Source organism: Talpa occidentalis, unplaced genomic scaffold (genome assembly GCF_014898055.3).
Source record: "Talpa occidentalis isolate TD23 unplaced genomic scaffold, MPIMG_talOcc4v2.1 talOcc4.8, whole genome shotgun sequence".
Taxonomy (NCBI): Eukaryota; Metazoa; Chordata; class Mammalia; order Eulipotyphla; family Talpidae; genus Talpa; species Talpa occidentalis.
In genome coordinates this window covers 5,184,367-5,210,589 of record NW_023605194.1, presented here as the reverse complement: position 1 = coordinate 5,210,589, position 26,223 = coordinate 5,184,367, and the positions used below count along the sequence as shown (strand labels likewise).

At 48.7% G+C, this 26,223-nt stretch overlaps 2 protein-coding genes across 2 annotated transcripts in view; both read left to right on the top strand.

The window, feature by feature from the left end:
- The first annotated feature begins 262 nt into the window (after nt 1-262).
- SPADH (spermadhesin family member) lies at nt 263-25,333 on the top strand. The gene is made up of 11 exons (XM_054690374.1): nt 263-353; nt 1,853-1,882; nt 3,386-3,448; nt 5,905-5,958; nt 6,438-6,476; nt 8,224-8,328; nt 20,237-20,554; nt 20,656-20,685; nt 21,965-22,003; nt 23,525-23,672; nt 25,123-25,333. Exons 1-11 carry the CDS (start codon nt 344-346, stop codon nt 25,331-25,333), a joined length of 1,047 nt encoding a protein of 348 aa, XP_054546349.1. The 5' UTR covers nt 263-343.
- A 678-nt stretch (nt 25,334-26,011) lies between these two features.
- LOC119234156 (deleted in malignant brain tumors 1 protein-like) overlaps nt 26,012-26,223 on the top strand; it is a 48,271-nt gene continuing 48,059 nt past the window's right edge. Inside the window, exon 1 of the mRNA XM_037496947.1 lies at nt 26,012-26,108. Within this exon, the coding sequence (XP_037352844.1) occupies nt 26,012-26,108 (97 nt within the window). The remainder of the gene's footprint in view (nt 26,109-26,223) is intronic.

Here is a 26,223-nt window from a genome sequence, read left to right as displayed (position 1 = left end):
TTCCTCCCACAGGATTTATCTTTATTTTCATTCAATCATGAGGGTTTTAAGTGACTCTCTAGTATTGATATTTTCATTTTTTTAACAATAAATTTTATTTTTATATTCCCCATACAGTTGCAACCCCCCCTTTTTTAGATGAAACTGCTGTCGAAAGCATTATTCCTACCACCGTGTTAAGAAAAACTTAGTAAATTAGCTGTGTAGCTTATGCAGCTGTTCAACACGGACTCTACCCACTCCGTGGGCTCGGTGTGGCTGGAGGAGAGCGTGAATACTTCCACATCCTAACGGTGAATTCTCAACCCCTCTCCCTGCAGAGAATGCTGAGGAAGCACTGCCGATGGCCCCAGGTAGGCAGCATCTCATGTTGGATTTGCAGAACCCGTCCGTCCTTGGTAGAAATTTACCTTGTGGTATAACTCAAGTGTTTCTTGATGAAACTACTGAGTCGAGTTTGGAGGGAGAACATGGTGTGTCGCCCATACAGTTTAAGTCCTAGGAAACCGGTGAGTCCTGCCTCTAGTCAAGGCAGTGGGAACACATTCAAGGAGGATTCCCTGGCACACACAATGCGAAATAACTCCCTCCTGTCACTTTCCACTTTATTAACCTGTTGTTTATCTCGTCTTTATCTGAAATAGTCTTTATCTTTTTCTTTTGTTTACTTGTTATCATGTGTCCTCCCACCCACTACCCAAAATGGGAGTGTGTGAGAACAGGAGCTTTGACCATCTGGTTATCCCGGGGCCAAGGACAGCTCCTCGGCCATAATAGCTTTTAAAGAAAAGCTTAATGAACAAAAAATACATCCCGCCTCTCTAATAAAGTTTCTGTTGAAGATATTGTATCATTATAATGTCCAGTGGTCCCCAATCAAAGGCAGTAGCTTCCTTCTGGAAGACATCCCGGCCAGGTAAGGGGGACTGGATCACGCTCCCTTCAAATTCCAGAACGTCCAGAGCTTAAGTGAATAGTCAGTTCTAATAATTAGCGAAGAGCTTTCTTGGTTGATTGGCTGGTTGATTTTCTACTCATTTCTCACTCATCCACATGGTCCTCAAGTTTGTATTCTGCTTGTCTGGTTTTGCTATATAGATAAAAGTATTTTACTGTCAGTATATTCAATCTTCATATAACAGATTGATAGGAATGTTCACTGAGGGGCCGGGGGGACGTGGGGTGGCCACTGGGTCCTGAAGGAGGCACAGGAAGCTGAGGTGTGGGGCATGCCTTGCCCATCCTGCCTTGATCCCACTTGCATACTGCTGCTCTGGACAGGCAGGTGGCCCTGACTTCAGTGATGCTGACCTGCCTTGGGGTGTGGACATTCTGCAAAGCAGACTCATGTGTTAAAGCTATTGCCTTTAAAGTTTTCAAAACAGTGAAATCAGCAGCTACTACTGAGAGCCTATTATGTCCAAGGGACCGTAGTTTACCAAGAGTTCACCACATTATATATATACATATATTTTTTTTTTAAAGATTTATTTATTTATATCAGCACTGGGTAAAGTCGGAAGCGCAGGAGGGTGAGAGAATTCACCAGAGCCAGGGTGGGGACAGAACAGGCAGACTGATGAAATACACTGCTGAGGGGAGCAGTGGGCGTGGCAGGAGAGGTCTGCACGCCATGTGGGACCCTCGCCGGTGGCCAGGGATTGAACCGGCGCTGCAGAGGCTGCGGGCAGCTTCGCAGCCCAGAGCTCAAACTCTGCGCCACCAGGGGAGGCCCCACATTTTATATTTTTGATCTGTTATATTAAAGATTGGTTGAAAATCAGTAACTAGATGAGTGAAAGTTTGTCAATTTGATAGAATAAGAAATATTCCATTTTATTTGCACCAACAGATGATGGAAATTCAGCAACCATATTATCAGGTAAGAGAACATCTTTGTACTATTTCCCTGGCACATTTCTGACTGCCCCACAGTACAGAAGAGAAACAATGAAAGAGTTGCTGAGGAGTTATTCTGCTGCAAGTGACTCATTACAGCCTCCCCCTATGGTTGAGATTTTGTAGAACTGATTTTGGGGTATTGCCCCCAATAGATTCACTAACTTATTTTTAAAATGAGATAACAAGTTTTTGAAACATGTTTTTGAAAAAAAAATACTGGAAGCCATTTAGAACATAGAGGTTTTATAGTTGTATCTTTAAATTTCACTTTGGCCAGCTGCTCTGAGAGTATCCTCTCAGTTTTCATCAATGATGTTTCAAATTTTCTTTGGAGAAAGCATCATTTGATCATGTGCAAATATGCTGATTGCATGGGCTTCCTACTGCTGTAACAAATTCACATAAACTTGGTGTTTTAAACAACGCAGATTTATCATCTTGAAGTTACAGAGTCAGAAGTGCAAAATGGGCCTTGCTGAGCTAAAACCAAGATGTCACTCGGTCTGTGCTCATTCTGGAGCTTCTGGAGGAAGGTTCATCTCTTGCTTTTTTCAGCTTCTAGAGGCTGCCTGAATTCCTTGGCTTGTGGCCTCATTTCTCTCCTTCATAGTCAACAGTGCTGTGCCTTCAAATTTCTCTCTGCCTCTCTTCCCCTACCTTCCATTTCCACTTTTAAGATCGCCTGTGATTACAGGGGACCCACCTGGATGCCCCAGGGCACTGTCCCTATCTTAAGGTATCTAACTAGCAACCTTACTCCATCTGTAGCCCTCATTCCTCTTTACCGTAAACCAAACATGTTCACAGGTTCCAGAGATTAGAATGAAGGCACTGGAGGCCGAAGCAGTATTCTACCACCCACACTTAGTAAACACAATTTTGTAGTTGCTCCTGTGCAGTGGCACACAACAGACACGTCTCTCAGGACATGCACTGAAATAAGGTGCTGTCAACAACAAGCAGGGAGAAGGAAGATGCGCCAGGAGAGGGGTAACATCTACCCAGTCAGTACAAGAGGATGAGCTAAGGGGCTCTACCCCTGTTGTTCCTCCTGCCAGTGTTCCTTCTGGACATTGTAAGTCCCATGATCTCTGGGAGCAGAAGCCAACCGTGATGTTGTAGAGTCATGGAGAGTCTTCATGTGAGGGCACAGTGACCTGTCAGTAATAAAACAGGCTACAAAATAAGCAGAACAAGTGAATAAAATTACCAGGAGGTCCTAATGGCCAAAGCCAACTCTTAAGGGGAATGTGAGGCTCGGGATACATAATTCTTATCACAAAATACCAAATACCTACACTTGGACATCGAGTTTGGGAGAGAAAGGCTGCAGATGATTCAGCTGCGCAGGACTGAGGATGGGTGGCTAAGAGGTGGCATGTCTATCAATTGCACCGTGGTCACCTCCAGTTGAGGCTAAGCGACAGGGCTGGCCACAATGCCCTCGAGTTTCCTACCAGTAACAGGAGTCTCTCTGTTGCAGTTCTGCCGGCGGCCATCTCCACTCCACGCTCCCCTGTGACGGCGGCACTACCCACATCACCAGGTAGGACCCGCCCCCACCACCCTACCTGGTTTCTCACAGCTCCGAGCTGCTCTGTGGTGAGTGGTCCGGCCACCATCACTGATAGTGGGTCCTTTGATGAGCCCAGGGGTTCCATTTGAGGTTGAATGATTTGAGAAGAAGGGGCAAGAATCCCGAGATGGATTTCACGCTGTCCAGCTTCACGGTTTGGTTGTCTGTAACTTTACCGTCAATAGACATCACAGCACAAGATTTCTCGTTTCATGTGTTCACAAGTGCAAAGAGTGAAGGGAGAAGAAACGTGAGGGTGGGGTTAGAGGAAGAGAAATTCTTCGCGTTACCTTGCGTCTTTGAATTTAAGAGAGTGGCGTGTCTGGGACGTTTCTAAGCAGGAAAGATTTCATTATCTGTGGGACACAGAATGCAAAATTGATCATTTTTATACTGATTAAACATTAAAAATGATAATATTTTGGACTTATTGAAATATATTATTTAAGTTCATTTTACCTGTTTCTTTTTGCTTTTAATGTGGCTGCCAGAAAAATTTGAATTACCGATGCGATTCATGATTTCTCTCTATTGGACAGCATTGTCTTTTGCCATGTCAATCCCTGTCTGCACTGCCTTACCTGGATTTTCTTAGCTAATCCTGCCAACAACTGGATGAGGGAACTTCTACAACCCCTATTTTCTGAATGGGGAAACTCAGGCTCAAATAGGCCAAATGTTGTCCCCAAGGTCGAGGGGATGACAGTGCAAACAATCTGACTTCAGAGCCCTAGAGCTTAAGCTCTGAACTATTTGAACTATGAACCACATTAAAACCCTATTAACTAGGGCCTCCCCGGTGGCGCAGCGGTTGAGCGCTGGGTTGCGAAGCTGCCCGCAGCCTCTGCAGCGCCAGTTCGATCCCTGGCTGCTCCCCGGCCGCCGGAGGAGGGTCCCGCATGGCGCGCAGACCTCTCCTGCCGCCCGCTGCTCCCTCAGCAGTGTACTTCGGTCCTTCTGCCTGCTCTGCTCCCCGCTCTGGCTCTGGTGAATTCTCTCACCCTCCCGCGCTTCTGACTGTACCCAGTGCTTGTATAAATGAATGAATGAATGAATAAATAAATAAATAAATCTTTAAAAAAATAAATAAAAAATAAAACCCTATTAACTACTGAAGAGACTGACCACATGTGTGGCCTCTCCAGAAACTCCACGGACCCATTTGAGACAAGGGTAACTAGGATAAGAAGATGGGCTGACCTCTGGGGCAAGCCTGTGTTTCATTGTCTTACTCTTGTGCTTCTCCCCAACCCATGTGTTCATCATCAGCAGGATACACGCTGAGACCCCAGCCTCAGCCCCCTCGCACGCCGCGTTCAGCCCTCCACCCCCTCATCTCAACTCAACTCTCCCCTGAGCTGCGGCACATTCAGTGTCTCCCAGCAGGACCCTTCCCAGCACCATCGCCAGATTTATGGTCCCTCTTCTGGACTCCGGCAGCTCTGCCCATCCTCACTCTGCACTCACATTCCTTTCCTGTGCGGTGGCGGGTAGCTGTGTGTGATCCGCTTGTTCCTCCAGTGGTATTGGCAGCGTTTTGAAGCAGAATCCATCTTTCTCATCTTTGATATTGTCCCAACTCCCCCAACACACATGCACCATCACACACATGCATGCACACACACGCACAATCACATGCACAGTCACACATATGCATGCATGTACACACAAGTGTGTGCACACACACACATGCAACACACAGTCTTGAGAGCAGTGTCTGCTGTCCGCTGAGCATTCGTGCTTGCTGAATGAGTAAACAGCAACTGCTGGAATGAGTGACTGAGCACCACTTGTTACATCCCAGGTTGCTTACTTGTGTCCATGTCCAAATATTCACACCGAGCGCACACATGAAACCCCTCGCTCTTGCCTAGGGGACAAGGCCCCCAAGTGCACATCCCACTTGCTCGGCAGTCTGAAGTCCAGGGCCACCTGCCCGACCAAAGGCTTGGCGCAGCTTCCTGCCCCTCATAGCTGTGTGACCCTCCCCAGGCTTCTTTACCGCCTGGTGCTTCCTTTTCCTTATCCAAAAAGCGGGGCTAGTAACTGCACTTCAAGGAGTGGTGTGAGGATGAAGCCAGTGGATTCGCGTGAAGCCCTGAGCAGAGAGCCGGGGGCCTCGTCACACAGTGCGAGTGTGGCTCCATCTGTGCCTGCGGTGTGTGTTGTGGAGTCATGGGGGGTGGGGGGTGACCCCACACCGTCAGAGGAAAGAGAGGCTCCATCTGTCTCCTGTCACCCTTCCTGCCCCAGCACCTGGCAGTCACCAACCTGCTCCCATCTCTGTGGATTTGCCTGTTTTGGAAATTTCACATCAATGCAACGATATAATGTGTGGCCTTGTGTCTGATGCAGAGGAATTAAGTCTTCTTTGCAGTCAGCATTAAATATCAGCCATTGTTTTTCTTGTTTTGTTACCCCAACAGCTGTCTCAACTCCCTCGGCCCCACGAAACAGTAACCACGCGAACGCACCCACAGGTAGGTTAGCGACAGAAAGCAGCGAGGAATGGGTGTGACGAGGGAGGGCAGAGGCCACTTGGAGCACCTTAAGCCTGTGAGAAGGATAAGGTGAAGTTCAGGACTGGAGGAAACTCACTGGATAACCTGACGCCCGCCATCCCCTCCAGCCCCAGAGTTTAAGCCGCACAAGGGCAAGGGTTTCATGCCTTCCCCAACTCTGGTGCCTCTCGCTGTGCTGGGCAGTGACGGGCACCCAGCAAAAGCTGACTGAGTCAGTAAGTGAGAGGGAGGTGGTGAGGGTGTGGGCAGGCTGCTGGGTGCTCCTGGGGCAGCTTCGGTCTTGGCAAAGAACCCGCTAGACAAAGAGATAGAAGGCCGCCGTGCTCAGGGAGAGGCATCGCGCTGGAACACGCCATGCTGTACCTCCTCTGCGTGCTGCGTTGCCCGTGTGAGAAAACCAATGAAGCCAAATTCTAACAGCTATTTTTCTTTTCCAGCTTCAGCCGATCGTGAAAAGAAACCAACTGTCACGTCAGGTACAGCAATGCTCGTCGCCGTCCTGTCCACACCCAGACTTGCCTTCCAGAGGGACGCCCGGGGAAGTGGGTCATGTCACCGGTCATGTGATGTCCTTTGGGGGCTCACCCAAGATGACCGGCGTCCTTATGAATGCAGTGATCTTGAGACTTTTATCCAGTTCTTCTATGACTTATTTCACTAGTGCTGCACAGAACCTGGGGCTGATGTGGGGTTCCCATGGGGGAGGGGGTGCAGAAGCAGTAGAATCACCTTTAGGAGCCTCTGTCAGCCCCTGCGCTTGACTTAAGTCTCACGAGAAACTGGGCCATTCTGTGAGCTTGTGGCCAGTCCTGATGTTTGTGGCCACCGCAGATGTTCTGGGAAGTTGTGGAACAGCTGGTGGCTCTTCAGTTGCTGCTATCCGAGTCCTTTTCCAATGAGTTCTTGTGTCTGTTTCAGGAAAAGCAGCCTCAGTGCTAACCACGGTTTCCCTGTTGTTCTAGTTTTACCCAGAGTCTTCTCAGCACTGTCCAGCCACAGAGCACAGGTGCCCCAGCCCAGCCCCTCAGGTCAGCAAACTCCCCCCGGGATGCACCACTGCTCTCCTGAACCCCAGGGGGGCATCTCAACTGGGGAGTGAACCCGGGGAGATTTGCAGAGTTAGCAGCCACTGAGCACCCGGGGAAATGACAGAGGGAGGAAGAGGACCATGGCCTCCCACCAGCTGGGCCTCTGGATCCTCCTCAGGGTCCACCTCTCTCAAAGAAACATTTTGAATTTCAGAAAATGCAGAGAATAAGAAAGCAGTGACCATGCCCCTTGATCTGGAGATGACCATGATTACATTTGGTTATGTTGTCTTTTCTAGTCTTGTCAAGAGATGAAACATCATGGATAAACTTGAAATTCCCCAGCCTCAGTCTCCAGTCTCTCCTCTTTTGGAGACACTCTCTTGAGCTATATCATTATAGTTCATCTTTTTATATTTTTATGGATATAAATTACGTGATCTCTCTGCAGTTGACTATTGAATAAGTTGGGGGATTACAGAGCCCCCGTAATCAAAAGATCCTCCTAACTTTGACTCCCTAAAAACATGACTATGGTCCTCACTTGGAAACTGTGGAAGGTCACAGGACCCCCCACACCAGCGTCCACAGATGCGCAGGTCCCTTATAATCAGCCTTTCCAAGCTTAGTTCACCTGTGAATGTAAAATAATAAATCCACATACAGGTGGACTCACAGGTCAAACCCATGTGCTTCAAGGCTCAACTATATATGTATTGTGTTTTTCTTTTGCTCAAATTACATTAGTCCCTGTATGTCATTTGATACCTTTTATTCTTTACTCGATGTCACATTTTTGAGATTTACCCATGTCGATGCACATATGTGGGTGTAGTAATTCTCTGCTTTTAACTGCTGTCATGCTGTGGTTCTTTCACTAGACCATTTAATTAATGCATTTCCCCAGTGATAGAATACATGGTCTCAGTTCTTCATGTCTGCTCTGCTTGTGTCAAGTTGGAAAGCACCACTGCAAAAACCAAAAAACAAACAAGACACATATTTGCAATCTAATCTGCAAGATGCAGTGGCTGGTAAAGAGCATTTCACACTGTGGTGTCAGTATCAAGCAATTGTTCCCTAGAGTGTCTTATACCTGTAGAATAATCGAAAGGTCACCCTTAATTCACACACCAGGCAAATACAGTGAGCTCAATAGGTGTGTGACAAGACTTACCTTTGTATGTTTCCACAGAAGAACAGCTCCCACTGAGACTGGTGAATGGCACTGGGAGGTGCTCTGGCCGGGTGGAAGTCTTCTACCGGGACACCTGGGGGTCGGTGTGTGATGGCGGCTGGAGTCTGCAGCAAGCCCAGGTTGTGTGCAGGCAGCTTAGGTGTGGCCATGCAGTGTCTGCCCCCCAGGGCGCCCACTTTGGCCCAGGCTTTGGGAAGATTCTCCTGGACAATGTGCACTGCAGCGGGGAGGAAAGTCACCTGGCACTGTGTGCCCACAGCCCCTGGTTCACTCACAACTGTGGGCACGAGGAGGATGTTGGAGTCATCTGCTCAGGTGAAGGGTCTTTTTGTATCTAAATGACTGATGAACAGAGCGTGTCATTACAGAAAATGAGAAATGAGCCAATGATCTGCTCTGGGAGGGCTGATGTTTTCCTTTCTCAGAATTAACTGGTTCTCTAACCACAGGTCCCTGCCCTCCAGATAAGACTGATTTGGGATATTTCTAGGTCCCATTGTACTTTTCATTCTGTCTAGTTAGCATTTATACTGTGTGATTGAAATGGAGAGAAAATGACTCAGTGAAATCAAGCTGTAAGCGGTTTGCTGAGGTTGATTAGAATGGTCCGTATTGCCTGGGCCTGAAAGGCTTTCCCAGTCTAGAATTTAACACACTGCAATAGATGGAACTCAGAACACAGAGGAGCAGTGCTGACCTTGCTTTCATGTGCTCCTGCTCCCCCTCTCCAGGAAACCTCCTAATCCTGGCCTGAATGGACCCTTCCCTGAGCAGCTTCCCCAGGGTAGATCCCAGGCAACATTTAGGATGAAGCATCACAGATTGCTCAACACCCAAGAGCAACATCAGCTAAGAGGGATGTTGGCAATTAGCCAACAAAACCCAATCACCCAGGTACAAAAACCTTCCCAAATCAGAATTAATTACCAGGTAATTGCAGGCAAGTCAGGACTCTCCTGAGGCTATTGAGAACTGTAACTAATAGTCACTGATTAGGATAGTTTTCTATGACAATACTCATCTATCATCACAAATTACTTATTTGAGAGAAAATTGTCATTCACTTTTCAGAGTAATTAGATCAGAAAATGGTCCCTCTGGAGTACATGAAATCTGATCCTGCCTAACAGGCAAAGAAACATCAGTTGATCTATTCAGACTTAGATGATTTAGAATACTTCTGGTACCAGGAAAAGTCACAGGGTGATTTCAATCATTTTTTCATCCTAAAGCAGTGGTTTTGGAGCTTTACTATGCACCAAAATTACCTGGAGGGTTTATTAAAACACAGATTGCTAGATCCCAATCAGAATTTCTGATACAGTAAGCCTAAGGGTGAGTTTGTATTTCCAAAAAGTTTAGGTTGTTTATGCTACTGTTCTGGGGACCACATTCTCAGAAATATTTTCTTGAATTTATAAATAGAAGCCATCTTCTATTCATTAGAAAAACTGATTCCACCTTATTCATCATCATCAACACCATCTTTGTCATCTTCATCTTCACCACCATCGCCATCATCTCCATTATCACCATCTTCACCACAGTCATCATCAACAGTATCACTGTCATCATCACCATTGTTGTCATCATCATCTTCATCACCACCATCATCACCACCAACATCATCACCATTGTCATCATCAACATTATCATCATCATCACCACCACCATCATCACCATTATCAACACCATTGTCATCATCACCACCATCACCACCATTGTCATCATCATCACCACCATCATCACCACCATTATCATCACCATCTTCATCACCATTGTTGTCATCAACATCATCACCACTATTATCATCATCATCACCATTGTCAGCATCAACATTATCATCATTTTCACTATCATCAACATCATTGTCATTATCAACATTATCACCATCTTCTTCATCACCTTCATCAGCATTATCATTACCACCATCATCATCGTCATTGTCATCATCACCATCAGCATCTTCATTATCATTATCTTCATCAATATCATCACCATTGTCATCATCAACATTATCATTGTCATCATCATCATCACCATTATCATCAACATCTTCATCAACATCATCACCATTGTCATTATCAACATTATCACCATCATTATTATCATCATCATCTTCAACATCATCACCATTGCTCTCATCAACAATGACATATTTATCAGCATCAGTGTTACCAGCAGCATCACCATCATCACTACCAGCAAAAACAAGTCCATCTAGTAAGTTGAACTTTGTACTTATGAATCACTTCTCTGTTTTCAGATTGTTTTCATATATAGAGAGAGAAAGAGAGAGAGAGAGTGTACATGCAAAACATCCAAATGAAAATATTTAAATATAATTTCTAGATAGTTGTAAACATCTGGCTATCTAGCTGTATACAAATAGATCTTTTTGGGTGAATTAATTTTCTATTTATAACTAGGAGTCTGAGGTTACATTCATGGTCTCCTCTTCATTGCTGTTCCATCCAAATCTTCATCACTCTTTCTACCTACATGACCCCAGACTTCTTCTAAATGGCTTCTCTGCCTATTTATTACCTCAACTCCTTGATATTTAAATTTGAGGTCCTCCAATACCTGTGCCACCTGAAATTAACTCCACTCCTTTCAATTGTAAAAGTACTATCATGTTTTAAGGCAGAGTTAGAGTGGGAAACAGCCCACATACAAACTGGGATTTTCTTGACCTTTCTGAGTCTCCATGTCTCAATCTGTAAAATGCGGCACTTCTGAAGATTAAGAGAGACAATGGTTAGGGTGGCGACTCTCCGACTCTGGCACCTAAGTCACAAACAACAAATGTCAGTCTCTGTCTTCAGACTAGTCTCCTTTACACAGTAACACCATAAAGGCTTCTGGAAGCCAAGTGGTTCAGCGACTAATGTAGTTCTGGGTGACAAGGGTCTCGTTAGCTCTGATCTGCCTGTGAATCGTCTAGTTTCTTATTCATCAGATATTAACTTGTTATATTTCTATCCCTGTCCAATGAACATGAAAAATATATGAACAAAATGGTTGTGTTATGAGGAGACCCATAGGAGTTCTGGATATATCTTAAAAGGATCTACTTTTTGAAAGGGGGTAAAGTTGCATCAAAAAGACTCAAAATTGCAAATTCTTCTGCCTTTCCTTAACCATGGGTGTGTGAGGATGATGTGACTTTAAGGGCTTGTGAAAGGGGGGCAGGAAAACCTGCAGACATAAAAGAATGAAGGAAAGCTTCAGGAGATGGTGTGCAGGCCCCCAGTGTCTCTTCCTTGTGCCTCCCAGGAGCCCGAATGGACATGAGGCTGGTGAACGGCACTGGGTGGTACTCAGACTGACTGGAGGTCCTCATCCAGGGCACATGGGGGACCGTGTGTGACTCCCTCTGGGGCCTGGCCGAGGCCACTGTCATGTGCCGCCAGCTGCAGTGTGGCCAGGCTGTGGCTGCCCCCACAAGGGCCCACATTGGGGGTGGTTCTGGGAAGATCCTGCTGGACAACATGCAGTGTGTGCGCAGTGAGAACCACTTGGGGCAGTGTGCGCACAGGCCCAAGTCCGGGCACAACTGCGGGCACCCGGAGGACGCCAACATTATCTGCACAGGTGAGGGGGAGTCACCTCTCGGCTCCCCCTGATTGTAATAAAGGTCGACTGTCAGGAGCACCATGTCACTAACAGCACCACAGAGCTGAGCCTTTGCCTTCTGTGTCCCCAGGTGCTGCCCTATCCCCAGGCCCCACTCCAGCCTTGGAGCCTGAAGCTGCCACCTCGTCACACATCCTGGCAGGTGGGTCCTCTTGTTGCCCAGCTCTCGGGCCTCATGGCCTCTCCTCCCTGCAGTGCCCCTTCCTAGCCAGGCAGCAGGCTGTTGCCTTGCACAGCTTCGGGGCCCATCCCCCAGGCTGCTCTGTGGATCGCAGGTCACGCATGGAGGTGAGTGGTGCCCCCTGGACTCGCTGGTCCTGCACAGCTGAGTCTGCCAGGACAGTAGGTGAACAGACCTTCTGCATCACCCCACACCCCACAGGGGTGCCCCGGGCAGCAGAGGGAAGCAGGTTTCTCTTTCCATTGCCCAGATGTCTCAAATAATTCCTCACTTGTCTAAACTTATCACAACAATGATGACTAGTCAATAGTGAAAGGAATGTTATGAAAATTTCAGAGCTTGCAATTGTTGAGAACAGCATAATGTACTTGGGGGCACATTACTGGTTTCATCAGATCCTAACATTTTGTTTTCATTTTCAGATCTCTTTTAAATGAAGCAATCTAATAGCAGTAATAGATCATACAAGATCTCTCTCTATTTTACACTTAAACTTTTTGTATATATAAGAAATCCAGTGAGTATTGGGTCTGCTTATTGCCTGTTTGTGTAGATAACCGAAACATCATCATCGGCTTAACAGAGAAACCTCATCAGTGTTGCTAGAATATTCTAGGATGAAGAATGTCATAACTATCATATCCAAGTCAGCAAACTACTAAATAAAATAACCATCACAATTGCAAACCATTTAGAACTATTCTAGACAGAATTAATCTGTGAGATTATTTCTTCTTTATTAAAAATGACATTTGCAAAGACAATTTCATGGAGCAGAATAATATCTGTTTTATTGAAACAACACTGAAAAGAGAACATTTTCCCCTGTAACTGCTGAGCTCTTTCTCCTAAGCAACAGTTAGGAGCTATTCAAATTCTTCTAGTTAGCAGAAACAGATTAAAGAAATGAAGGGAAAAAGCAAGTCTGAATAACTCAACCTACAATAAGGAATAAAATATAAAAGAAAGATTTTTGTTAAAGGAGTGTGATCATATATATTTTGCCTCTATGGAAACAGATTTTCATCTCCAGTAAATAAAAATTCATGATCAATATTGATTTAAAGCAATTCACTAATACCTTAATAATTCCTATGTCGATGACCAACATCTCTCCCCCCCCCCAAAAAAAATTAGGATATTAATCTTTTAAGAATATGACTTTTTTTTCACTCAGTAGGTTTGATTTTGGTCTTTTGGTCTTTTCCTTTAAAGTTTTTTCTATAGGATTTTAGCTCTAGCTCAGTGTACACTCATATTTATAGTAATGTAATTTTAAAATATAAGTTGGTCATTTGTGACCTGTATATATTTTCATGCTTACATGTTTCAGAAAAGAGTGCAACTTCATCCTAAAGATAAGAACAGAAAAATAACAGCACTAGCCATTATTTCTTTTTTTTTTTAATTTTAAGATTTATTTATTTATGCAAGCACTGGGTACAGCCAGAAGCGCGGGAGGGTGAGAGAATTCACCAGAGCCAGAGCGGGGAGCAGAGCAGGCAGACTGACGAAGTACACTGCTGAGGGGAGCAGCAGGCGGCAGGAGAGGTCTGCGCGCCATGAGGGACCCTCCTCCGGTGGCCGGGGAGCAGCCGGGGATCGAACCGGCGCTGCAGAGGCTGCGGGCAGCTTCGCGACCCAGTGCTCAACCGCTGTGCCACCGGGGAGGCCCACTAGCCATTATTTCTAAGAAATATTTTATTTTGGTTTTGTTAATAGGATTTGTCAGTGTTTCCTAAAATAGGTCGTGTGGAGTCTGAATTCTTCAAGATTGTAACATTGACAGACACTCAACAATGTTCCAAACCACTAGAAGACTTGGGTTAAACTAGTAGGACAAGTTTTGGGGTTTGTCGTAGTTTTATTCCAGGACATCTAAGGGATTTTAGTTTGTGAAAGAACTTGTGAATTTCCAAAAGGAATTAAGTATCAATCATTTCCCAAAAGTATCTAACCAGACAAAATTTTAATATATCATGAAGCATCTTTCAAGATAAATATTTGGAATGATCACATTTTGGAAAAAAATAGATGCTGAGTAACTGGGTTCCTACCGGCCACTGTGAAAAATTCTACACATGTTCTAAACCCAACCAGTCCCTTGTGAGCAGATCAACGACATATGTGAACTAACGCCACAGTGAGGGCCTGTCACCTCTCAGATGTCGCTACATTTATGACCCTTCAGGCATTTCAGCCTGAGTTTGCACCCGTCATTAAACAATTGATTAATCAAGCCTTTTATTAGAATCTTTTTATAGTCATTATAAAGAGCATTAATGATGTCTCCACCCCCAGATGCTGATGATCTGCCAGCTCTCACGGAAGCTGCTTCTTCAATGTACGCGCACTCAGGTCAGCCATCCCCACTGGCTACACCGGCTTTGATTCTTACCCTCTGTATGACTTGTTCTCCACCAATACTCTGGTGCAGATACTTAAGGGACAGCAGAGTTGCTCAGTCTCTTTTTACAGGGAGGATTTATTTATTTATTTATCTATCTATCTATCTATCTATCTATCTATCTATCTATCTATCTATTTATTTATTTATTTATACAAGAACCGCAGTACAGGCCAGATGCGTGGGAGGGTAAGAGGATTCACCAGAGTCAGAGCGGGGAACAGAACAGGCAGACTGACGAAATACACTGCTGAGGGGAGCAGCAGGCGGCAGGAGAGGTCTGAGTGACATGTGGGACCCTCGCTGGCCAGCCGGGATTGAACTGGCGCTGCAGAGGCTGCAGATAGCTTCACAGCGCTGCACTCAACCACCTGTGCCAACAGGGGAGGCCCAACAGGGAGGATTTTTGATTTGATTAAAGGGAGCAGACTTTGCTCAACATGTTTATCCATCACCTGAACTCCTGAAAAATATTCCTTTCCCTGCTGATCAGTAATTATTGTGGGAAATCCAAATTGTAACCAATGATTCATGAGCCCAAGCCATTGCTGTAGAATCAAGTTGAAAAGGGCCCCAGGGAGTTTAAAAGATCTGTCTACTGACATACAAACCAACAGGCTGAAATCACCATGTGTTGGACATTCGATTTCCTACACCAAGAAAAGCAGGGGAGTTAGTGATGTCAGGGGAGAGCGGACCATGCACAGTAGACTATGCACCTGCCAGATGCGGCCCTGGGGACTCCCCCACCCTGAGGCTCATGGAGCCCAGAAGTACGGGCAGGCTGATGCGGGTGTGTTCCCCATTTCCCCAACCTGGGCTGAGCTCCATCCTCTCCATCAGCAGCCAGGGCATTTGCATGTAGTTACAGGAGGTGACAGCTGCCTGTGGGCACCACATCACCCCTGCAAGTGGTTCTCCCCACTGAGAGTCCAGTTTCTGGCTTAATTGCTTGATCACTATTTTGTTACAAAGGACAGGAATCAACAGCCACATGGAAGAGAAGCTGAGGGCAAGTCGTAGGGAAAGACATGGAGTTTCTGGCCTTCTCCAGGCTCTCCATTCTCCCCCATGTCTTCAAGTGTTCACCTGCTATCGGACATTTAAAAAATTGATTTGATCACACTGGTCACACCCATAAATGGGGAAGGCTGGGAGCACCCAGGCCCATGTGAGTACAGGGAAGGGGTTGGTTTCTCCGTGCCCTGTATGGTAACTGTGAGCAAAACTAAACCGGGTTTGAACAAGGATTAACTGCTCACACCAGGACTGTTGAGATCGGATGAAGATGTCAAATGCTGAGCACAATGCTTAAGCATGCTCTGACAGAGAATTGATTATAATAAAAGATATGAAAGGTAAAACATTCTCTGTTAATTTGGAGGTCCCAGGTTCCCCTTGTGGCTTCATTGGGATAAACTGACCATCTCGGCCATATCCAGTCCTACCCATAAGCCCATAAGCTTTGCCTATAACCACTCATAGACTATTTCCCCAAATTTAACCTAGTGCCAATCTCTTCAGCCTGCATGATACTAGTGAGATGTTAGCACCTTTAGAATGGAAGAGACTGAAGCTCAGTTGTAATAAAAGTTGGTTCAGGCCAGCTGTGGATTAGAGACACCCCAACTTCATGTGGAGAGCTCAATTGTTTCTCCAGACTGAAATTTCTGGGCCATGTGCCCAGAACAAGGCTAGGTACACAGACGGAGAAGCAAACCCCCTTTCTTGCACATACTCTGGTGATCGTCCACTTGAAAATGACTTTTTATTATCACTGGGGGTGCTCTGTGCTTGAAGCCGCTTAACTCGCATCCCCATAATCTGGGAGTCATATCACCAGTCATCAACAAAAATCCTTTCAAAATTACAGGTGTGACCACATCAGCTCTGGAGGTCTAGACTACAGAAGGCAAGTTCTCTCAGTGAAAACAAAGAGAAAAGCCAAATAACACACAGACACAAAGGTCGTTTTTTTACTGTAGAAGAAGGTGGTACTGCAGACACAGCTTTTCTCAGCATCTGAGACAGGCTCTCCAGCCAGGGACACAGGAATCTCCCTGGCCTTCTGGAGGTGGTCCCCAGTGTCTCTTCCTTGTGCCACCCAGGAGCCTGGATAGACATGAGGCTGGTGAATGGCACCCGGCAGTGCTCAGGCTGACTGGAGGCCCTCATCCAGGGCATGTGGGGGACCATGTGTGACGCCCTCTGGGGCCTGGCTGAGGCCATTGTCATGTGCTGCCAGCTGCAGTGTGGCCAGGCTGTGGCGGCCCCCACAGGGGCCCACTTTGGGGCTGGTTCTGGGAAGATCCTGCTGGACAACGTGTAGTGTGTGGGCAGCGAGAGCCACCAGGGGCAGTGCGCACACAGGCCCGAGACCTGGCACAACTGCAGGCACCCGGAGGACGCCAGTGTTATCTGCACAGGTGAGGGGGAGTCACCTCTCGGCTCCCCCTGACTGTAATAAAGGTCGACTGTCAGGAGCACCATGTCACTAACAGCACCACAGAGCTGAGCCTTTGCCTTCTGTGTCCCCAGGTGCTGCCCTGTCCCCCGACCCCACTCCAGCCTCGGAGCCTGAAGCTGCCATCTCATCACACACCCTGGCAGGTGGGTCCTCTCGTTGCCCGGCTCTCAGGCCTCATGGCCTCTCCTCCCTGCAGTGCCCCTTCTTAGCCAGGCAGCAGGCTGTTGCCTTGCGCAGCTTCGGGGCCCATCCCCCAGGCTGTTCTATGCATCATGGGTCATGCATGGAGGTGAGTGGTACCCCCAGACTCTCTGGTCCTGCACGGCCAAGACTCCCAGGACAGAAGATAAGCAATCCTTCTGCATTGCCCCACACCCCACAGGGGTGCCCCAGGCAACAGAGGGGAGCAGGTTTCTCTTTCCATTGCCCAGATGTCTCAAATAATTCCTCACTTGTCTAGACATTGCCTGGATCCTGGGAATGCAGAGCTATCAAATGACTCAGGGGCTTGGTCAATTCAAATAAAATCAGTAAATACTTTTCTCTCCCAAGGAGACTGACTGGTGGTCCTCGTCCAGAGGACTACACCCTCCCTACTCACCCCTGTGTGTGTGTCTGGTAACAAGTCAGGGGATACTTGTACCCCCAATATTTGATTATGAATATTTTCAAAATGCACAGCAAGGTTGAAGAATGTCACAGTGAACTTGGATCTAGATTCTGGGCTACGTTATCAAACCATTTATCATTCTTTATTCACCCTTCTTATTTTTCATAAAATAATATAATTAATATAAAAAGATTATAAAACATATACTTTATCACTTAGGTTTGATTTGTGAACCATAGAAGCCACACATTTTAAGGTCCACCTTGATGAATTTTGGGGATCGGCTTCTGTTGTGTCCTCACCATCACGGTCAAGATGTAAACAGTTCCCCGGCCCTAATACCCTCTCCTGCCATCTCCAAGTTGATGCACCTGTTTCCCACAAGGGAAGTGCTGTGTGACTTTCCTTGCTCTGTCCGGCTGAAGTCAGGACACACCTGGCGTGCGGCGGCACAGAGAGAGATGAGGCTCTCAGAGAACTGCCATGTGGGGGAGATTGCCCCTGCACCTGCTGTTGCTGATGGTCCCGTGGTGGGTATCAGTGGGTCAGCCCCAAATGGAGGTCTTGGGGAGATGAGGTTCCTGACCTCAAATGCAGCCTCATCCTTATTCCTGCTGAACCCCAGGAGGAAGCAGCCCCCCTTGGAGCTACTGTGTATTTTGTCCCTGTTCTGACTGTTCCCCAATGAGGGTCCTTCCTTTTCGCCCACCAGCAGGCTCTGAGAACCTGCTTCCCACACCACCAGAGCTCACGGTGGCTCAACGACCACCTTCTCCTGCATCTTCAGGTAAGGCTGTGCCTCTTTTGTGTTGTGTCTGTGAACAACTTCTTTCAACCACAAATGAATGTGTCACGAAGGATACACAGCGGTAAACAAAGCAGGCCCCTGGGTGCCGTGTCCACGGGTGGTGAGTGTGTGATGGAGGCATATGGTGTTGGGGGGCTAGAGGGGGTCTTCACCCAGACCTGGGGGGTCAGGTCAGGAGGGGTAAGGACCTAAACCAGGACATGAAGGGTGAGGAGACAGTGGGGTGGTACAGGCAGGGAAGAAACTAGATCGTTCGACCACCTGTGGGTTGTGGGATGGAAGACACTAAAACGCTTCCCAGATTAGGGGACATGACCAAGAACCGGACAGCCTTAGTGAAGTGTAAAGTGGCTGCAGCCTCTAAAATTTTTTTTGTTTCTTTTTCTTTTTCTTTTTTTTTTGCGCTGTAATCAGGGTGAGTAGTGTTTCGGGATATTTGGTTGAGTTCGGCTTTGGTTTTTTACAGTCTGGTGTCAGAAATGGCAGGAGTAGAACATTGGGCCCAGGAGTCCCCTAATCTAGCTGCTGGACAGGAAGATCCAGGGAGGACAGAGGAGGCTCCGTCCCTTCCCTGGGGTCCACCGCCCGCCCCCTTGCGGATAGATGCAGGTGCCCCCAGGGTTCCCTGACAATGGCCAGGGTTTGGGGGGCAAGCTGATCACCAGAGGTGCCATTATGGACTCTGTGAGTTTCAAATGCCTGAATTCAAGCTCCCTGTCCTTCTTTTTCTTCCTTTGCTAAGTATTTTTTGAGTTAAATATCTTGCTCAGTAGTAGCTAAGTAGTATTTTAGCTAAGTATCTTGTGAGCCTGCCATGAACAGCACTAAACAGGTCGCAGGTTTCCGTAGGGACCCTGACAAGGTCCCAAAGCCCAGGGGGGTCGCAGTCTAGCAGAGAGACGAGTCCTGTGCACAGGAGTCTCAGCATTAGGTATAAAGGGGCTGTACTGTGGAAGAGGCCTGTGTGCTCTCGCACCCCAAACAATGGAGGACGCCTGTGAGGGAGGCAAAATGAGAGAGGCCTGCGCCGCAGAGACGTTCTCATGGAATCCTCTGTCCTTTCTCCCTCCTTGCTCCTCTCATGCACCGTTATTCTCAGCAGCTTCTTGACTCGTCTGCCCACCCACACTTGCTTCCTCTTAGCCCCTCCAAGTGGGTCATCACACCTACCTCCCCCATGGCTTCCTCTCTCTTTCAGATTCCAAATGGCCCAGGAGCACATGGTGGCTCCTCTGGGGTTATTTACAATTGCTCATGAGTCTGTGGGTTGGCTGGGCGGGTCTGCCCATCTAGAATAGGCTTGGCTGACCGTGGCTGACTGTGGCAGACCTTGGCAGGGTTTGCTCTTGCAGCTGAGGTTAGCTGAAGGCCTCTTGAACCTGTCTGATCTGCAAGGCCTCCCCTTCGTGTCTTGGAGCGCCGTAGCTGTGACCTGAGGTGACAGAGCCCACGCGTCTCTCATCACCCAGCAGACTTGCTCAAGCTTAGTCCCGTGATTGTCTCAGGAGTGACCTTGAGACTCCTCTCAGCACAGGCACCCCGTTACTTCTGCACGGTATATTGGCCAGAGAAAGTCCCAGGCCACCAGCCCAGAATCAAGGAGTAGGGCAATAAACTCAACCTCTAGATGGAGGAGCCACATCTTCCAGGATTTAAGGAGGAGGACAAGCATGGCCTTCTTTGTGAGGCAGCCCTCAGGCAAGCTGTCTTCAGAAGGGTGTGTAAAGGAAGATGTGGCAGCCTTGTTAGGGCACCCTGGGGGTTGGCCTGGGCTCCCTGTGGGAGCAGGGGTATGAGGAGCAGGTCCTGGGAAGCGACAAGCAGGCCAGGTAGACCCGAGCCCACCACCCACAGGCAGAGGGAGCAGCCTGACCCCTCGGCCTCCTGTCCCTCCCCAGGGGACTGGGCCCCAGTGCGGCTGACGGGTGGCAACGGGAGCTGTGCGGGCCGAGTGGAGCTCTTCTACCAGGGCGTCTGGGGGACAGTGTGCGATGACCTCTGGGACCTGCCGGAAGCCAACATCGTCTGCAGGCAGCTTGGGTGTGGCTGGGCCGTCTGGGCCCCAGGCGAGGCCCACTTTGGGGAAGGTTCTGGGAAGATCCTCCTGGACAACGTGCACTGCATGGGAGACGAGCAGCACCTGGAGGAATGCTCCCATGTGGGCTGGTTTTCCCACAACTGCGAGCACAGTGAGGACGCTGGCGTCATCTGCTCAGGTGAGCCCTCCCGACCACGCCTGCCAATGGCAGTGGGAAGCAGCTGCGGAAAATGAGCCAGGACCTTATTGGCTCACAGATGTTTTGGCCCCTCCTTACAGATGCTGAGAACTTGCCGGTCACCCCACCAGGTAGGAAGGGGATGTCTGCCTTTGCACTTTCTCCAAATCTGGGGGAGAGGTTGTGCTGGGAATCAGATGTCCTGTTCTCCGAGTCAGCAGAGGGGCTGCGCTCACCGAGTCGCCTGGTCGTCCCGTGGAGAGATGGAGAGTACCTTAGAAAGCGTGCACCAGCCTCACCCCCAGTCTCTCCTACCCTCTCTCCTGCTCCACTGCGGCTTTGACACACTGGAAGCAGGTTCTAAAGTTCTCAGTCTCTGTATAGCACTTTGGTTTGTCAGTTCGGAGCTTGGTAAGGGGTGGCAAAGAGCTATGGGTAGGGAGTGGTCTAAGGTAAGAGAGTGGCTAAGGACACTTCTTCCTGGGGACAGTGGTTGGCTAAGGACACTTCTTCCTGGGGACAGTGGCTGGCTAAGGACACTTCTTCCTGGGGACAGTGGCTGGCTAAGGACACTTCTTCCTGGGGACAGTGGCTGGCTAAGGACACTTCTTCCTGGGGACAGTGGCTAGTGGACCACATCTGGGCACAAAGTGCCCTCTCTCCCCGCTCTGTCATCTTCCTGGTGCAGCCTAGCCCCACAGAGCTTCCCCTGTTCTTGGTTTCCCCACATGCCCCCATTACTCACACCTGGAGCTATCCAGAGCAGTGCCCGTCTGCCCTCATCAGACCCCAGCACTCAGCCAGCTTGGTCACAAAGACAGTCTTGAACAAAGTTGAGTCTGGGGTCTAGTGAGGTCTCTGCAGTCCCTTCTAAGGTTGTCAGTGCCAGCAGGTGGGAGTGATCATCCCTGGAGAGACTCTCCAGAGGCAGGTGCTGTGCCGGGTGTCACTGGAGGTGAGAAGTTGGGGACACAGAGGACACTCAGCACTCTTAGGTCCTGACTCACCATCTCTAAGCAGCACAAGGTGAAAGGAATCAGTGAATCAGAGCCCTCTCCTGTTCTTACCTTGAAGCCTCATAACTCCCGAACCTTCAGTGACTGGGATTAGCTACAGGAGCCAGAACGTCATAGCTTTGCTTTTCTTCAACCCCAATTTTTAAAATATCTCACTTGTGCATGTAACAAGAGAATAACGCATCAGAGTCTGGGGAGGCTCCAGATCAGTGCTCCCTGCCTCCTGCCCATTAACATCTCCTGCTTGTTCTGGCTACACTCAGAGGCTGGCTCAGCAGTTCTGGGAGAGCCCAGAACCCCACGCTCGTTAGTAGCTCCTTGGAGTCTCGTGTGCCAACAGGAGTGAGAAGCTCAGTGCCAGCTGACGGTCCCTTGTCCTCTGTGTGATTGACAGGTCGCCCGTTGGCCATCCTGGCAGGGACGATGGCTGCAGGTAAGATTTTTGTGTCCTCAGACACATCAATTCCGAAGGGCACCTGCACCCCTATGTTTATAGCAGCACTGTTTACAATAGCTAAGCTTTGGAAACAGCCCAAATGCCCAAAAATAGATGACTGGATCAAGAAGATGTGGTCCATATACACCATGGACTATTACTCAGCATTCAAAAAAGATAAACACACGCAATTTGCAGCAACATGGATGGCGCTGGAAGGGATCATGCTCAGCGAAATAAGCCAGAAAGAAAAAGAAAAATACCGGATGGTCTCACTCATAGCAGGAATCTAGAAAACTTAAATAAGGGACCAGGAAAATGAATAACTATAAGAAAGTGAAAATCAAAATCAACAAAAAATATCAAGCCCTGAAAAGATTCTTCAAGGACATTGAGCAAAATACCGCTGGCCCGTCTGGGTCATCCCATCCCCTGGGAACCTGTGTTCAGAGTGGAGAGTCCACTAATGAGGCCAACGAGCTTATGGTTCCAACTCCGTTTCTATTTAGTCCAAAGAGCAAGCCACGCCAGCCTTCTTGGCCTCCCGGCATGGAGACCACATGTGCAGGACAGGCACGTGGCCGTTAACCGCAGCGTCGCCAGCATGCAGCCGCGTCCACCATGACAAGCTCCTTGTTTTCCCCCTTTCTCTGCCAACCTCTGTCCTCCTCCATCCTCTTTTACCTCTTCCTTTTTTTCCCTTCTGCCCTTGCCGCGATCTTGGGCTCTTAGAAGCTCCACTAAACTTTCTTAGCCCCACTTGGAGATAAAGGGCTAAAAAACTACTGATGCCAGAGCGCCTGGCTGGCCATTCTAGGGCTGAGCCATTGCTGGATGCCCAGGGCCAACCCGCTGGGGGCCCCGTTCTGAGGGTCCGGTAATCCGCTGGGGAAGAGCCAATGGCACAGGTAGTCCTTTGGGACTGAATGTTGGAAAGTGGAGAGGCAGACAAGCAGGACAGACGGAAACAGATGGAGAAACAAATGGACAAAGAGATGGACCAGGGACTCGGAACTTTGTCATCGTCGGAGGGGCCGGTGATGCGGGCAACTGCTTTCTGCTTGGCGGTGGAGATCAACTGTGTGATTTAATAAACGGCAAGCGGCGATAGACGGAGCCCTGCCATCTTCACGCACACACAGGCCGCACCTAGTTCAGCTGTAGGAGGGAAAGTGGAGCAGTTCACTCATTAAACTGACAAACAGCAAAACTGCAGACCCCAGCGCCAGGCAGCCACCGGGGGAAATCTGCAGATAGTGGGTGACAGCTCATTCTGGCAAGCCGCAGTTCGTGGTAGAATCTTCAAAAGAAGTGAGAGAAGTTTCCAAGTTCAGCTGCTTTCATGCCCTAAGCTTGTGAGACCCTTTAGACTTGGGGGCGTAGGCCCCCAAGACACAGCCACAAAGTAATGAAAGCTCTTGGAGAAAAAAAATAACAAAAGAAAAAAGATGTGAATTACAAAACTAGCGAACTGAGCACTGATAAAAAGTAAAATCCTAAAATATCTTTCTCATTTAGAAAACTCTCAGTGTGGCGGTGTCGTCACTAACTCATCTGGGGCGATTCGGAACCCGCCGCAGAACACGATGCATGACAACATCACCTGCGTGTGGGAAATCAGGGCAAACACATCCGAGCACATCCTGCTGGCCTTCCCGTATCTGAAGTGAGTCCCAGCTCCGTTACTTAAGTACGTTGTGCGGTTTATGAAGCCAAGTATTTATTCCCATGGTAGATTTTCATGAGCAAGAGTCCTTTGTGTCTTTTTGAAGTTTTTATTTTGAAGTCACGGAAGACAGACAGGAAGCTACAAAAATAATGCAAAGTCCCATGTCCCCTCCACCTGGCTTCCCCTGAGGCGGCATCCCAGGGCCGTAGAACGTGGCCCAAACCAGAGGTTGACATCATATGAGGTTGTTCTCTGGCTCTAGATCCTGCATGCGTGTGTGTTTGCACTTCTGTGCAACTTGACCCCATGCGTAGATTCATGTGGCCATCGTCACGACCCACGAACAGAACTCTCCCACTACCCTGGAGGAACTACCCGCTACCTCTCCCTGTCCTGGCAACTGCTAATCTGTTCTCTGTGTCCATAGTTTTGTCACTTCCAGAAAGTTTTGGAGTCACAGGGTATATATCATTTTGAGATTGACTACATTTTTAGCCTGGCTTCAAATGGATACAGAGAGCAGCCAAGCAAGCCTATTAAAATTCCCTGCTTTTCTGTGTTAAAAATCTCCAAATACCTCTTTCACTCTCATCTGTTGACATCATGTCATTCAATGACACTGAGCTTTTTAATGTTGGTTTCCACGTTGGTTATTGTCACATAGAAATAGTATTGATTTTCATGTATTTCCACTGATTTTTAAATTAAAATGAAGTCCAATCTATATGTTTTGGATCTGTGTGTGTGTGTGTGTGTGTGTGTGTGTGTGTGTGTGTGTGTGTGTGTGTGAGAGAGAGAGAGAGGAGAAAAGTGTGAGGATAGCCTGCTGCCTGCCTCTTGACTTGCTGGTTAAAGATGCAACTCCAGGCAACCCTCAACCTAATAAACCAGGAAAGTGTAGATTTTAATGTTCCCCAGGAACAACTTAAAGTATTTCTTACTCTTGAACGTGCTCGATCCGAATATGCCTTGGAGGACAGCTCCTTGAGCTGCGGTGTGGAAGGAAGGGACTTCCTGGCTCTAGTGGTCTCTGGACAAAACTTCCAGGGCAGAACAGCAGCCGGCAAATCAGACACTCCCCCACAGCGAGCTTCGGGCAGCTGGACTGCCAGAGCCCGGGGAAGGTGGTCTGGCGGCAGCTGGAGCTGAGCCCCGCTGGTGGGGAGGCAGCCGCCAGCCTCTTCTGGGCTTTCCATCATTGCCTTGTTGGGCCTGGCCCTGCCCTTGGCTTCAGGGTGGCCAGGGGGCCTCGGCAGTGGCGGCTCCATTCCCTTAAGGCTTGACTCCCCAGGGAGAAGGCATCCTCAGGGTGCTGGACTGTGTCAGCACAGGCCCTTACCTCTCCCCACACTCTTCACAGTAAAATATATGGGGTCTGCCTCGCAGCACACCCCTGGATCTGTTGCCGCGGAGAGTGAGACTCACCCCTCCGTGTCTGTGCCCCCAGCCTCGACTGCACCAACGAGTATTTTGAGATCCTGGACGGGCCGCCAGCCTCGGCACAGTCCCTGGGGAAGACCTGCTCCGGCTTCTACCTCACCTACTCGTCCTCCTCCAGCTCCATGACCCTTGTGTACTTCCGCAGCTTCAACAACATAGGGAAGAACTTCATTGCTTATTACTACTCTGTCGCCAAAGGTGAGAACGGAGATGGCTAGCGGACTCTGGAGCTGGCCTGTCCGCGGGAGCCAGCTATGGTCCCTCCACTCACCCTGGGACTTTGGGCAAGAGCTGACCCTCTCGGCCCCCAGCTCCCTGGGTGATGAGGACCCCGGCAGAAACTCCCTCCTCCACCTGCGTGAGGGTTTCCCGGCCTGACGCAGCAGCAAAGGCCTCAGCTTGTGGTCGTTCATCCTAAATGCTCGCGGGCTGCTTAGGTTCACACCAGCACCTCACGGCAGTCAGTGAAGCAGCCATTTCAGAGGTGTCTGAATCTAATCATAGTGGTGGCTCACAACCTCCACTCCGGCCCAGCATGTGCGATCAAGACAAACACGTGGCAAAACGCAGGGGCAGGACAAGTTACTGAGCTCAGGCCAGCAAGGCGAAGCGCTGACGCGGGCAGGCCCCGCAGCAGAGACACTGGGAGAGACGCCCCGGAGGCTACGCTAGTGAGGAAGCCGCGGTGGGAGCCGCCCATACAGCTGACTTGAGAGCTGGCTGGGAGGGGAGTGGAGAGATTGGGAGGGGACCCCACAGGGGAGAGGTCTGAGCAGGGGAGAGGTCTGTAAGGTGTGTGGGGAGAAGGCAGACGGAAGCTAAGCCAAGGGCTTCTGGTGAAGCGCTGTGGGCAGGGGCTTAAGTAGAATCAGTGAGCAAAATCTGATGTTTACCACATGCCTGTGATATGCCGGCGACATTTTAAGCACCCGACATGCGTGACCGCCATCATTCTCACCAACTGTGGCTCATCCCCGTTTACAGATGAGGAAAGTGAGGCTTGAGCGCATCAGTGATTGCCTTGTGGCCCCCGGGGTGTGTCCTGCAGTGTTGACCACTGAGAGGAAAGAGCTTGGGCTGGTTGGGCTGGGGGACTCACGCAGAGTTC

Coding starts and splice junctions, on each gene's coding strand:
- SPADH (XM_054690374.1), top strand. Junction 8,329..20,236: donor GGTGTGTGATGGCGGCTGGA/GTCTGCAGCAAG, acceptor GTCCCTCCCCAG/GGGACTGGGCCCCAGTGCGG. Junction 22,004..23,524: donor GGCAGGGACGATGGCTGCAG/GTAAGATTTTTG, acceptor TTTCTCATTTAG/AAAACTCTCAGTGTGGCGGT.